The following is a 14,638-nucleotide window of genomic DNA, read 5'->3' as shown; positions in this document are numbered from 1 at the left end:
AGAAGGCAATGTAGCCAAAACCCACCGATGCAAGACAAACAGCCGCCACTGCTGACAGGCCCATACAGTATACAGACAGCATCTCCGCAACATGTTTCTATCCCGGCCTTTCCACATCTCCTGACGCCATTCAGTAAAAGCGCGGCCATCCGTGCCGGCCTCCATTCGCCGTCAAACTCCACGTGGCGACTCACAAGATCAACAGAACGCCAGACTCCTCCCAAGAATCATCCTCGTCGTCAATTTGCCTGAGTCGACTCATCTATCCACTTGTCAAACTCGCTCCCGGACTCCAGTGGCATCAAGACGGAGTCGACCTGCCAGTCAGCCGCTCTGGCACCTGCGTTGGGACCGCCAGCACCAGGAGGCAGAGCACCCGTCGTTTCGCCCACGTATCCTGCGAGGTCGTCGTCTGCGCTGTACACAAAGCCCGTGCTGTCGTCATGCGTGAATGGTTGCTCCGTTGTCTGGGCATAAGCCAACAGCATGGGGTCTACCTGGTTTGGGTCATGCGGACCAGGTGTTCCCGCAACGTTGCTCGGCCCAGGTCCGAAGGACATTTGGAGTAGGTCGTGGTGCTGGCCGCCACCGGGAAGCCCAAGGACCGACTGCGAGACCATCTGCTGATGCTGCATCTGCTGCTGCGGTTGCATATGCGCCTGCTGTGCCGCAAAGTGTTGTGGATACGTCGCTGCGCGGAAATTGTTTGCGGCATGCTCCATTCGATGTAGGCGGACGTCTTCGACACCTGCACCATGCACCTGCACAGATGTTTGATAATACTGGTTGTGGCCGAGGTCGTTGGAACCAAGGGAGAGCGGCAGCGGACGGCCTTCATTGGTGGCTTCCCAACTCGACTTGTTGATGCCGTGGTCGTTGGGGCCGAAGCTGTGGTCATCAAAGGTTGGTTGGTGCCTGCTGGAACGATCAAGACGGACACGGCGCGCTGACGGCGCCCATTCTGCGTCGGGATCGTCGACGTCGCTATGCTGACTACCTGCCTCGTCGTCGGAGTGGAAACCCTTGCGTTTGCGCGATGTCGACGCAGATTTGCTGGGGCAGAACTTGTACTCGGGGTGGGCCTTCTGGTGGTTGAGTCGCTCAGTTTTGGCCAACTCGTTATAGTGCTCTCTGATTTCCGGTGGCTCCATGGGCCAGCTCTCGCCAGAGACTGACGACACGACCTGATGATTGTTTTGCAGACACCAGATTTTGGTACGATCCGCATACGCTGACCGATACAGCATGAAGGAGTTCATGGGCCTCGTAATGTAGCCATGGCGCTTTGCGACCTCTTCCCTGCGGACAGTCTCTGGCCTGTTGACCCATTCCTCCATGTTTTTGACAGGTATCTCGTCATAATCCTTGGTCAACACACTCAAGGGTGCCGTGAGTTTCGGCGTCTTGACCTTGTTCTTGTTCTCGGCCTTCTTCTTTGGCTTTGACGGGCGCGGCTTGGAGGTTGGAGAGGCAGTCCGACCCGCCGAGGTTCCGCTCCTGGTTCTCCGGCCAGTGTCGCTGGCACTGGCGGATTTTGGAGTCGGCGGAGTGTGCGAATTGATACCCTGTTGCATGTACTGTCGCACAATGTCAGAGAGACTCTGAGCTGCTGAAGAACCGAGGGTACTTACGGGAATCTGGTGATATATCTGACCCTCATCGTAGTAGGCTTGACCCGAGTAGCCGTCGTCCTGGAAGAGCAGGTTAGCGGTCAACATGTTCACGAAATACGATCGACCACTCATGATTCGTAATGGTGTCTCGGTTCGAGTGTGCGATTTGTGTTACGAGTTGTAACAGAAAGAGGTCTTACAATAGAAATACCCAAGCCAACTTCGCCACGATGGTCATGAGGGGGCTCTGGATACTGGTTGAGTCCGTACTGTGGACTCATGTAGTGGTCACCAGAGTGCTGCTGGTGCATCACTGGGGCAGGAGACCCGTAGACGGAGTATGACTGCGAGTTTCCGTAAGGCGAGTCGGCCAAGTCATGCTTGTAGTTGGTGTTGGCATTCTGCTGCGCCAGCTGACGAAGGTCATAATGGTGCTCGGAAGGTCCGCTAGGCGGCGTTGGAGGGTGACGCTGAACCATCGATTCCGTTTTCAACATTATACGTCAAATTTCGTGCCGTAAAAAGCCGTAAATGGCCGCGAAAAGAGACCGTCAGAAGGTTTTGCACCTCCGGGAGCCAACTCAGGCTCGAATGAAGCGATGACTGCTGTGCTGTCCAGGCGCACGAGGCTTTCAGTGTTTCACTGGTCCGAAGCTTGCGATGAATAACGTCGAATACTGCTGAATATGCGCAACAGAGGCTGTGTGACAGTCTCGGCTTGGATCAGCCAATCTTGCTCGCAAAGATCTTCTGGAAGAAGTCTCTAGATCAAAGATGGACTGCTGGCTGGGAAACCGGGAGTAGCAATTGGCCTAGTCGCATCAGTGGATGATTCTCCTGTAGGTTCTGCACTGCAAGGGGTTTGCATTTGACGGATCGTTGCAGCAGCAGACTGTGGGAATTCTTTGAGACGAACCAGTTGCGAGTACCCGCTGTGACTGTGCGTTGTTGGCTCTGGCGGGCATGCGTGAGAACTGGGATCCCACAGCAAGCACTTGCAGAGGCACGATGCGGCTCCGGGCGTGGCAAGTAGACGCCGTCCGAGAGTTGATTCTTTGTTGCGGAAGACCGGAGCGCCGACAGGCAAACGGGGGCAAATTGGCCGATAGATGTGGCAGCAGTTCCTCTTTGTCTGAGTCTGATGAGTACTCCAGGCAGTTATTTGTAGCGGAGGCGATGCTCAAGGTTGACCGCATACGTATCAGATCAGAGGCTGGTCAACTGAGAACGGACAGCCAATGAGGACCGGATTCGTAGGGGCAAAGTCCACACCCCAAGATGACCTCTTGGTGGCTGCTTTTGGAAGACTGCTCGATATTGGAGTCTCGGGAGATTTTGAGAGGGCTCAAGAAGTAGAGAGGGGAAAGAGACGGCCCCCGCCACGCGCAGACGTTGCTTGGACGGCCTGAAATGGAACGAAAACGGTCAAACAAACCAAATGTCCAGGCAGAGAGAGATATCAGTAGTACAGGCAGGCTTCGAGGGCTGCGCATTCCAACTACCAGTTACCAATTTACCAGTCTCCGTCCATCACGACGCCAAGTCGCTCCGCGCCTTGGTTGGACCGAAAGCAGTATGTTTCGCGGCCATGGTATGCGCGGCACCACTTGCATAGCTCTAGAGCTGCTCACCCCGACTCAATGGCACAGGCGCATGTCCGTTTGAAGAATGACTGTCTCACACTGGGACTGGCAGGGATGTGCCAACGCCGCGGGTGACTAAGCTCAGCAGCATATTGGACCTGCAGCTGTGTTAAGGGCCGCGATACTAAGACAAGTCCCAGTGTCACGGCTGCGAGGGTCTCTCCCAGTGGATGCGGGCCATAACCCCGCCCTTCCAACAGACCAGCCGTGGCTGTAGTAGAGGCGTCGGGGCGCTCATCCCTCTTGACGGCGAAGGGCTCTCCGGCCTCACAACCCAGAGCTGAGCCGCATCGGGCACTTTGCAGGCGCCTTGGGCATGTTTTTACCTGATGCAGGGTTCGGTTGCTTCCGGACGATGCAAGAGACGGCGCATGCGAGCGGCCGATTGGCGCTGCACTGTCAAGCGGTGACAGGGAGGTGGGCGCTGCGGCGTCCCCAAGCGATGCGGCTGTCCGACTCTTGGATACGACAGCCTTTGGCGTTCGACTCGTTCTCCGGAACCACTGGAAGTAGGGCGGATCCCCAAAAATAAGATGACGAGTCTGTTGTGACGGCATCTTCAGTCAGCGGAGATAGCACGGTAGCGAATCTGCCGATTGAGGTAGTACAGTTTCTTCAAGGGACAAGGGTTGTAGCTCCACAATGTCCAGAGATGCGGAGAAGGGCGACGATCATTGATGAATAGCCGCAAGCATGCTGAGATGGTGGTCTAGGTTGCGAAAACGTTCGCTTGGAGACTCACAATGCCACATGACTCGATTGAGCCCTACGGGCAAAGAGGGTTAGGCGCGATTGCCTGAGTACCTGCGCAAAGGTCCATTCGTAGACTGTCAAGCGGCACTCGCGAATAGGGCCGCTCGGCGAGAGTTCCGTCTTGAAGCTAGGAAGCAAATGTTCCAAAGTCGGATGTGCTTTCGTCCAGATAACGGCCACAGCCTTAGCCCAAAAGGGCTTGACGAAAACCCTTACCAGCGTCACAACTTTCACCCGCACGCTACCTAGGAAAGCTTCAGACGGCGCCATCGGGAAGCGAACGGGGAGAGCGACGCCAGGAATTGTGAAGACCCTCTGGCACATCTAAGCTCCCACACAACGACAGTAGCGGCGGACGCTCCGAAGGAGCGTAGCACGCCCATCTCCCTTCACAGAGAAATGGGATTGATGGTTCTGTGGCCTCAAGATGGGATCCGGTCCCCAGGATCAACGGTCCCTCTGATGGTGAGCAAGAGCTGCCAGGAGGAGGTACACGCAGAGCCATCGGAGGAGCTGGACGTGACGCAGCGCCTTACCCTTTCTTCACGACAGGGGCGTCCGCGGGGACCGGGAAGGTGAAGGCGTTGACGATCCAAGGCGGCTTGAAGGACGCAGAGGCGTCTCAGAGTCGTACAAAGACTCACGGGAGATGAAGATTCGCAAGGATCAGGCGCAACTCAGCGGAAGGGAGCACGTGTGCCGTCTGCACAGGAGCTGTGGCGCTCATGAAGACCAGGTCGAAAAGCAGAGATCCCTTTGGTGCGCGTAGACATGCACTGGAAATGAAGCTGCAGAGTTGCCATCTTGGCCATCCGGACAGTTTGCCAAGCTCATTCTTCAAGGGACGCCAGTGCATGCTGCAAGGTACACAACCTCTGTCGACGGTGGAACCTGGCCGTGATGATATTATTCTGCAACGAGCCTGCTCGTCGCTGGGAGGATGGATACATTCCTCGAGGGTAGAGATGGTTTCTGTTCTTTTTTTCTTGCATCCTTCTCTTTTCTCCAATCCCCGTTATGCCCCGGATATTTTCTTAATCAGGTCCAATGCAACCACCCTGACCTGGAGCGCAGCAAGACATGGGTCCAAAAGGGAGGGACTGGTGGGTGGGTGATTCACACACAGGATTCCGTCCAAGGGGAGGCGACTGAGACAGTCTGGTTGCGCGGATGGAGACATATCAGGCCAGATTCCGCGCGTGCACGCCGTGACACAGACGGCGGAGGTGGAGGGCGAGCAGTCGGGGTGGGCAGACGTCGGAGAGCGATTGAGCGCGTCGTCGTCGCGGTAGGCTTCTCAGCGGACCGTCATTCTTCCCGGGCGTGGTGAAGAGCACACACGCAGCAAGGTGACGGTCATGGTTAGCTCAGGGTGGACTCAATCGTGTTGGGGCACCTGGATTGCGTATCAGCGGGCCGGGAGCCCTTGCTGTGCGCAACTGCTTACGGTAGGTACCAAGTTTCCCTAGCTAGTTCAGGCCACTCTTCCAGTTGCACCTCACTACTGCATCGCTCAACCATCCACCATCGCGTCGCCCTCCACTCTGTCCCTCCGCATCTGCCGTGCCGACCCGCCCACGCTCCACGCCCTGAAGTCCTCTGCTGCATCCCCGTCCAAGCAATGACTCTGCCGAACCCAGCCCGTCGACCTCTCTAGTCGTTACACCGCAGCATGAGCGCGCCGCCAAAACCAAAGTCCACCAAGTGGGGTGGTTTCCTCTCCAGCGCTGTTGCAGGTCTCGAGTCGCGCCTCGACACTATACTGGCCGAAGATGATCAGGCCTCGGCGCGCAGCAGGTCCGAGGAGGCCGCCTTGAAGAAGGCCGCTTATGAGCAAGGTAGCCCACCATGACCTGTCTGTCGAGCGCGTTGTGCTGACAATCGCATAGCTCTCAACCGGACTCCCTCTCGTACAGGGAACAAGGCAAATGACCGTCTCCAGGAGCGCCTGGCCAAAGCCGTAAAGGAGCAGCGGTCAAGCAGACCATCCTCCGAGATTCCCTCACGCACAGCGTCCCCAAGCCTTGCCGAAACTTCGCGCACAAGCGTGGATTCCCGAACTTCGGACGCGCCGTCATCTACGGTCAAAGAAGACTCAAAATCTTCAGACGACGCTGCCGAGCAGATACCAGCAGACGTGCCAAAGGACGAAGTCTCAACAATCCCAGACGTAGCCATTGAAGGAGACGCGTTGGACGAAGACAGCGCCTCAACACCACAAGATCCTCTGCAATCTGATACTTCCGTCACACCAACATCCCGACCCGAAACGCCATTGAAATCTACCTCCATTCCTGAAGATTCCGCGGCGGAACTTGAAAATGTAGCTGCTCTCCGCGAAGCTCACGAGGCACTCTCCACGACGCATCGCGAAGAGGTCACCGCACACTTGGAGCGAATAGATGCCCTGCAAGCGAAGCTCAAATACCTTGCTGCTCAAGCTGCTACCTCTGCACGCTCCACGGCCAACGATAGCGAACCAGGGTCGGTTGATCGGAAGCTGGCGGAGAAGGATGAGCAGATTGCGTTATTGATGGAAGAAGGCCAAGCACTGTCCAAAAAAGAATTGAGTCACCTGGGCACAATCAAGAAGCTGCGTGCCAAAGTTGGAGAGGACGAAAAAACGATCTCGGACTTAAGGCGGCGAATAGCCAAAACCGAGGGAAGCGTCAGCGATGTTACAGATCGGGCCAAAAGAGCTGAGGCGCAAGCCAAGGCCGCTGAGAACAAGGTGAAACAGCTAGAAAAAGTGGAGAAGGAGAAGCATTCGTTCAAAACGCAGCGGGACGAAGCAAATCGCTTAGCAGAAGATCTCAGGAGACAATTGGCCGCAGCCAACGACAGGGCTGACGCGGCAGAGGCAAAGGCGCAAAAGAATGCCGGCGAGGATGCAAAGAGGCGTGTTACAGAGCTACAAGATGAGCTGTCTGACGCTCGGATAGAGAAGAAGTTGGCAGAAGACCGGGCGAAGAAAGAAGCTCAAGATGTCAGGGACGAGGCAGAACGACAAAAAGAGCGTGCCAAGATTGTGGAGAATGAGCTTCGCGGTGAGATAGGAGTAAGCAAGCCTTGGATATTTGGTTTTGAAAATCTCACAGAATGCTCACATGCCCCTAGAATCTCGAAACGAAGCTCGAAGTCCTCCGATCTCGCACAGAAGAAGTATCTTCGGCTGCTTCCGGCGACTCTCAAATCAAACTCCTCCGGCAAATCGAAACCCTTCAGACCCAATATGCTCTCGCCAGTGAGAACTGGCAAGGCATTGAGAGCAGCCTTACCTCGAGGGTGGTGGCTCTAGAAAAGGAGCGAGACGAATTGGCTAAGCGGGAGAGTGAGGTTAGGCGCCGAGCTCGAGAAGTCAATTCCAAAAGCAGAAAACTTGAAGAGGAGCTCGACAATGCGAGTGAGCGAGCGCGGACGCTGGAGCATGAGCTCAGCCAGCAAAAGGCAACGATGGAGAGTCTCCAGGCCCAGGTTAAGCAGGCCGAGAAGGAGCTCGAGGCAGCAAATACCAAATTCGAGCAGCAGAAGAAGATCTGGGATGCTGAGTTGCAGCAAAAGCTTGACGAGGAGAAATCAAAGTTGCGCAACGAGATGCAAGCAGCGTTGCAATCACCCATCAGCCCCGAAGCACCGGCTCCACACCTCCTAGGACCACAGACGCCATCAACGCAAGGCGGAAATTTCTTTCGGAAGCATTCATCAAACGCGGGGGATGGGGGTATTCACAGCCGCCGCAACATCAGCAGAAACGTATCCTCGGAACTTCTCCTTTCTTTGGAGCACCAATCACCAGGAAGCGGTCGCCGCACATCAAATTTTGCCCAACGCACTCCAGGAGTTCCTCCGTCGATTCGACAAGAATCTTCATCATCGGTTGCCCGACTCAACGGCTCAAGGACCGCACCGAGCCCTCCTTCAATCCATCCAATCGAACCCGAAGAGGACTTTGAGCGCACGTCATCTCCTCATCGCACGGTCGCCGACATGATTTCCGTCTCAACCGTAGGCGCAGGTCCCTCGGTACAGCTAGTAGAACGCATGAGTGCTGCTGTGCGCCGCCTCGAATCAGAAAAGGCTGTGTCAAAGGAAGAAATGGCACGCCTGGCAGCCCAACGGGACGAGGCGCGTGAAGAAGTCGTTGCCCTCATGCGCGAGATTGAGACCAAGCGAGCAGCAGATCAGAATGTGGAGAGGCTTCAAAAGGAACTCAAGGAGCTCAACGGCCGGTACGAGACGACGCTCGAAATGCTCGGCGAGAAGAGTGAGCAGGTTGAAGAGCTGAAGAACGACGTTGAGGACCTCAAGAAGATCTACAAGGATCTGGTTGAGAGGACCATGAAGTAAGACAGACGGTCATGTTGGACAAAAAGAGATGGGTTGCGAGCTGGGGCTCTTTAACATCTCGACTTATTGAATGATGAAATTATGGGATCTTTGGAGAACCAAGAGTTGGTTCTCTTGTCTGTATCTATCTGTGACGAAGTCGGGTATATTATGGTTCATGTCAAGTCATGCCTATTGCGAGAGGTGCGAGTGAGTCGTCATCTACATCAATGCCATCATGAGCATGGGCTTTTACGGGCCCTGGAGCAGCAATCCGGATAAAGCGCATCTACCAACTATGCTAGCTCGATGCCCTCGAGCTCGGCATTGTGGATTACGAATTGTTTAACCTAATAGGTCAGCGTCGCACAAAGAACACGGCGCTTATTGAACTTCACCTTTGCGTCAGGTGCCAGCTCGAGGGCGGTGGCTCCGTCGGTGTTCTTCTTGTCCGGTTCTGCGCCGGCTTTGAGCAATTCCACCGCTGCATCGCCATGACCCTCGGCAATGGCTTGCACGTGTATTAGCCATACCAGTCTGTATACCAACTTTTCATCCCCCAACTTACCGTGGTGCAAGGCCGACATGCCGTCAATATCAGTCGCATTCACAGGGCTTTTGGCCTCTAGAAGTAATTTGATCAGGGGTACTGAACCGACGGCGGCAGCGCGGTGCAAGGGTAGCTGGCCACGCCTATCCTTGACGCGCGCCGACGCCTTGTTCTCGACGAGTTTCCGGGCTATGTCAAGATTGCTTTTGGAAGCGGTGAAATGGAGCGCCGTCTGTCGCAGAGTCAATTGGCGGGGCATCGGCGGCCGGGGATGCAAAAGGTAGCACGTACGGTACCGTTGTTGTCTGTCATGGTGCCGGTCAGTAGGTGTCCCTCCCAAATTGGAGCCTGGCTTGCATACTCTTGATGTTCACATCTGCGCCGCGCGAGATGAGCAGGTCGACGAGCTCGTCTGAGTCTTTGAGGCTCGCGGCCATCATGAGTGGCGTCCAGCCCGAACCGTCCTGCAGCACACGGTCTTAGCCTGGCGGCGCCCCAGGAGCTTCGTTTTTCCAGTGGCACGACTGCACCTGCTCATCGACATCGAAGTTCTTGGTCTGCACGAGCAGCTTGACTATGGGCATGTGGCTGTATGACACGGCCCAGTGGATGGGGAGGCGGTTGTCGTCATCTCTGCGGTGGGCCAGCTTTGGGTTTGCCTGCGATTGCGGTGTTGAGCGGTTGGGAGGGGGATTTTTGGGAGGATGACGCAGCGTACGTTCAACAGCGATTCGACTACCACGGCTAGGATAATGGTCAGCGAAAAGTTGGCGGAGGAGGGGCGCGCAGAGGTACTTTTGCCTTCGCGACAGGCAGCGTGGATGGCGAAGCGGGATTCATCAGAGGAAGCCATCAGGTGGGCGGTAGACTGGCGATGTTGGACAGAGGGAGGGATTATGCATGAATCGGAGGCGCTTGAGCAGCTGGGTGAAGCTGGTAAGGTCATGTAGCGGGGGAGCTTGGGACAAGGGCAAGGCGGTCGGGCGGGTCGCAAGTCGCTAGCAGTGGAATAGTGGCTCATGGCTCATGTGCCCCTCACCTCGAACAACTCCCCCCTTGACCCACCCCCTACTGTAGACTTTCAGGTCGGCACCTCGGTCATCCTGCTGCTGCCGCACACCCAACAAACACTCGAACCCCGGGACTCTGCTCTCCCCCTCTTTTGTGCCGTCCCTCCCCTCTACCTCCCTCCCCTCGCTGCCCTGCCCTGCCCTGCCCTACCCAGGTGGTTCCTTCCCTTCGCTTCTCTACTCACTCCTCTGTCCTCTCGTCTCCTTCCGTCTCTTATACCTACCTCTCTCTTCTTCTTCTACTTCCTCCACTCTCCACTCCTGCTGCACCTCTACTCGTTTGCATGTCTTGCGCAGGTTCCCGTCTCCACCAAGGGCGCTCGCATCTGAGTCGCCTTCGTCAACATGCTGCCGCTCATCGCCCTCGAGGAACACTTCCAGGATGCGCGCCTGCTCCCTGAGTCGTCGCCCGCGCACGACGGTCAACCTCAACCGCCGCCCTTCCCCAAACCCATCATGGACCGCCTCTACTCGCTCGGCGAGGACCGTCTGGCCGATATGGACGACAACAACATCGCAATCCAGGTCCTGTCCCATACCCCCGTCAATCCCACTCCTGAAATGTCACGCGCCGTCAATGACCGCCTGGCCTCCATCACGCACCGCCACCCCTCGCGCTATGCCGGCTTTGCCCTGCTTCCTTTGCGCGAACCCCAGCAAGCCGCCAAGGAGCTCAGACGTTGTGTCCGTGAGCTCGGCTTCGTGGGCGCCCTGATCAGCAACCACTGCAATGGCCACTTCTATGATGGATCCAAGTTTTGGCCCCTCTTTGCTGCCGCCCAGGATCTGGACGTGCCCATCTACCTACATCCCACCATGCCGACTGAAGAGGCCAAGAATGCTCTCTTCGCAGGCGATTACCCGGAACCTATTGCTCAGCTGCTGGGTACCTTCGGCTGGGGATGGCACAGCGAGACCGGACTGCACATTCTTCGACTGTATGCCGCCGGCGTGTTCGATTGCTTCCCGAGATTGAAAATCATCATTGGCCACATGGGTGAAATGCTCCCCTTTCAGCTGGATCGCATCATCGATGTTACTTCCAACGTCAAGGACCCAGAATGGAGTGGCCGCGAGTACGACCTGAGCCATGTCTGGAAAAACAACATTTGGATCACCACCTCCGGCATGTTCTCATTGGCTCCAATGGCCTGTCTGTTGCGTGTTACGCCCATTGAAAAGATCATGCTCAGCGTCGACTACCCATTTTCCCAGAACAAGCAAGCCAAGACCTTCGTTGAAGAACTCGCTCAAAGCAACCTGGTCAATGATTGGGAGCTGGAAGGCATTGCCTACAGGAATGCGCAGAAGCTTCTTCGTCTCCCTGCCTTGCAAGAGTACGTGTGGCCTTTCCACCCCCTTGCTCCAACACTGCCCCTTGTCTTCCCCCTTCCCCCTTCTGGCCTTGTTTCCACCCCAAACCCGTAACTTTCGAGAGTTTAACATGACCTTTTTCCAGGGCACCAGCAGTGCGCTCTCCGCAGGGGGCTCGCCCACAGCCCACTCCCAATCCTCCCAATCAGTCGGGACAAAAGCGTTCTCGATCAGACGACGAAAACGAGCCCAACGTAAGCAAGTAAGTTTTTTCTTTGGTCCTTTCAACCCGGCTCATGCAAAATCTAATGTGGCCGCAGGCGAGTGGAGCGATCCGTCTTACTGGAGACTCCCAACATCACGCCCGCCATGCAACGGGCTGTGCGAAAGGAAGAGAGGCGTAAATGTCAATACTGCGACCGTGTGTTCAGCAGAGTCGAGCACAAAGTGAGACACGAGAAGACAACGCGTACGTCTTGCATTTTGCATTAGGACTTGCAACATGACTAACGAATTCAGACATGGGCGAGCGCCCCCACAAATGCTCTCACTGCTCTAAAGCCTTTTCGAGGAGCGACAACTTGCTTCAGCATTATCGCACAGTCCATGGATTGGACGGGGGTCCTCCACACAATGGTGAGCGATCACGAGGTGGCCGGCGCAAGACCACGGGCACGCTTGTCAACAGCCCCTACTTGGACGGCATTGAAACCTATGCTGGTAATGATGATCACGGTCACTCGGATGAGCTATCGCCAGGCCTTGATTCCAATTCAAACGCACGCTCTCCAGGTCAAGACTCGCTCGAATTGGATCGATTGGCAGGCAATGATCCCGATCAACCAGAAGATCAAGAGTCTGAGGATGAGCAGAATGAAAAGATTGACGAAGACGTGGAAGACCAGGAGCAAATGGATCTCCAGCCAGACGTCAACGCGGAAGGTTCGTCCTCAATACGCCATCCCCAAGTCGTCTGCTACAGGTGTAACGAGTCCATCACCCAGACTCCGCTCCGGGATCGGGATAACCGCCCGATATGTGAAATCTGCCTCGATCAATTGCGAGAAAGTCCGACAACTCCGGGGGCAAGCTCCTCGCATCTCCAATGCCGCAACTGTCACGCAACGCAAACCTCCAAATGGCGCAAGGACGAGAATGGAGATCTGGCTTGCAGCGCCTGTTATCTCTATTTCAGGAAACACAAGAGAAACAGACCACGCAAACTGCAGGATTTGAAGGATATGAAGAGCTGTTACTACTGCAACACGTACCTGGGTTACGTACCAACCCTGGACGAAAACGGCCACACTCGATGTGCAGCATGCGATGACCCAAGCCAAAGGCCTCTTGTGAAGGCCGACTCGAGTGCTTCTGTACTTCAGACTGCGGAGCAGCCTGATCTATCAGACGATGGAACACCTCAACTCGCTTCGATTCCCACCCAAGGCACAAGTTGGCAGGCTATCAACCGGAATACTTCTGCAGAACCAACGGTCAATCGTACCAACCAGCGTGCTACCTCACCAGGACAGCACAAAAGTCAGAGCGAGCCTGCGAAGAGGTCTTCTGCCGGCACCATCGCAACTGGAGTTCCAGAAGAGGAATACTATGACCAATCTTGCGCCAACTGTCAGACAGCAGAGACTTCGATATGGAAAGTGGACATTGTTGGTAGGCGCATCTGCAATGCGTGTTACCAGTACTACGAGATTCACGGCGTCAATCGTCCACCGTACCTTAGAAAGGAGCACCTACCGGAAAGGAGTCGGTCCAGGACACGGGACGAAACAACAAGCGGCGAAGCTCATCATCCTAGCACCGTCGCATCTTCTAAGGGAACTGTCGATGGACAGCAGGAAAGATCGTCAGAAACTGCACACGAGCAAGATTACAAGGATGATTTCGATGGCAAAGAGCTTCGTGCCACCGCAGACAGCGCAGCCGGTGAGGAAGAAACCAAGAACAAAGAATACGTCTCTGGCCAGAAGAATATCAACGAGTCCAAGGACGCCAACAAGGAAAACAGCGTCAAACAAGGCGAGAGCAAAGGGGCGTTCCGCTCGGACTAAGGGAGTCGTCGACTTCTCGACAGGAAGACCGCAAAGCTCCCGTGCTACTTTTGTATGATTTGATGTTTAGCTCACTGGGAGGCATGATTAACGAAACCCATGTTTGCTTTGTTCAATTCTTTTCTCAATATTGCGGCTTCTAAGCCCTCTCATCACTCTTGCTCCCGGAAACATCAACCACCGAGCACGACTTTGGGAGCGCTAAGCTGAAGGTCCAAAGATTGAGCCGCACATTTGCATAAGAGGAGGATATAAATAGTCCAGAACCAGGTTGCCTCATCAAATGCAACCACTCCAGCTTCGTCAGGACTCACATTATGGCTGTGATGGCTCACTTGGCCGGATTTTACATATGTCAAGACTGATTCCCAGCTGCCTATTCACTAATGTGGCCTTCAGATTTTCCCTGACAGACTATGGGGGCGACCTCCCTGCCTCAGCCAGGGCCCAGCCCGTCCCCAGCCGACCTTTGCCAAGTTTGTGAGTTTCATTTCAGTGTGTCCGCCCCCAACAACGGGAGACTCGAGACCAAAACAAAACAACGCGTCAGCGCGTAGGCCGTCCACGATAGGGGCACCAAAATAAACTAAGTACACAGTCAGCGGAAGACGTGAATGACTGCATGCCTACCCAAGGCAATCCGATAGCAGGCGTATTCCTAGCCACAGGACCAACCCCGCACCTCACCCACCACGGCCATCACCATCCGTCCAACCATTCATCAAGGCCATCCACCCATTCCATTTCTCCCCGCCTCTGGCCGCCCTCTACCGCGGCGGACTGTTCGTTGTGCCTGGGCACATGCACCAGCACCAGCGCCAGCCGGGGCTGACGGTCCTCAGGCCCCTTCCTCCTTGTCTGCCCCTCTGTGCGGCCGACAAAGGCAAACCATGGGCCTGCGAGCGAGCAGCATCAGCAGCAACAGCAGCCGCTCGACCGACCTAGTTCCTCACAAAGAGTTTCCCCCACATCCACGTGTCGTTGACTCGCCGTGATCGACATCAAGCTACTTGCGAGCCGCGAGCCAAAATTGAAGCAACATCTTTCGGAATCATCGACGATTGTCCCGTTTGCCGTTTGCGGAGATGCTTAATTGCTCTTTCCCCATATGCGTCTCCACCGCCGCGTTCCACGCGACGTCGTCCCTCGACATGGAAAGAATGCAGCTCGCGCGTGGGCGGGCCAGACCTGGTTTTCGTGCGCGTCGTCCGTTGAGACAGGGCAGTAAGTTAGGTCAGGTCATGTCGCGTGCGCGCTGCGTCGTACTGCATTGCGCATGCAATACGCATCGCACCGTACC

General features: G+C 55.7%; 4 protein-coding genes across 4 annotated transcripts; 2 read left to right on the top strand and 2 right to left on the bottom strand.

Moving 5' to 3' along the window:
- Window positions 1-239: 239 nt before the first annotated feature.
- On the bottom strand, window positions 240-2,110 carry BKA78DRAFT_294675 (uncharacterized protein; the record flags this gene model as incomplete). Its single annotated transcript, XM_066886386.1, has 3 exons — window positions 240-1,577; window positions 1,632-1,691; window positions 1,814-2,110. 3 exons carry the CDS (start codon window positions 2,108-2,110, stop codon window positions 240-242), a joined length of 1,695 nt encoding a protein of 564 aa, XP_066745444.1.
- Window positions 2,111-8,631: 6,521 nt separating this feature from the next.
- On the bottom strand, window positions 8,632-9,738 carry BKA78DRAFT_249303 (putative proteasome regulatory particle subunit; the record flags this gene model as incomplete). The annotated part of the gene is made up of 8 exons (XM_066884461.1): window positions 8,632-8,685; window positions 8,734-8,846; window positions 8,904-9,117; window positions 9,177-9,190; window positions 9,247-9,349; window positions 9,416-9,544; window positions 9,604-9,629; window positions 9,681-9,738. 8 exons carry the CDS (start codon window positions 9,736-9,738, stop codon window positions 8,632-8,634), a joined length of 711 nt encoding a protein of 236 aa, XP_066745443.1.
- A 562-nt stretch (window positions 9,739-10,300) lies between these two features.
- BKA78DRAFT_330996 (putative metal-dependent hydrolase) lies at window positions 10,301-11,535 on the top strand (the record flags this gene model as incomplete). Its single annotated transcript, XM_066889841.1, has 2 exons — window positions 10,301-11,292; window positions 11,415-11,535. The coding sequence occupies 2 exons, from the start codon at window positions 10,301-10,303 to the stop codon at window positions 11,533-11,535; spliced, it is 1,113 nt and encodes a 370-aa protein (XP_066745442.1).
- Window positions 11,533-13,751, top strand: BKA78DRAFT_117624 (uncharacterized protein). The gene is made up of 2 exons (XM_066882366.1): window positions 11,533-11,738; window positions 11,789-13,751. The coding sequence occupies exons 1-2, from the start codon at window positions 11,639-11,641 to the stop codon at window positions 13,336-13,338; spliced, it is 1,650 nt and encodes a 549-aa protein (XP_066745441.1). The 5' UTR covers window positions 11,533-11,638; the 3' UTR covers window positions 13,339-13,751.
- The last annotated feature ends 887 nt before the right edge of the window (window positions 13,752-14,638 follow it).

This window comes from Phyllosticta capitalensis, assembly GCF_038381095.1.
Source record: "Phyllosticta capitalensis strain CBS 128856 chromosome Unknown BKA78scaffold_4, whole genome shotgun sequence".
Lineage (NCBI taxonomy): Eukaryota > Fungi > Ascomycota > Dothideomycetes > Botryosphaeriales > Phyllostictaceae > Phyllosticta > Phyllosticta capitalensis.
The sequence above is the reverse complement of the archived record's forward strand: the minus strand, read 5'-3'. Positions and strand labels throughout refer to the sequence as shown.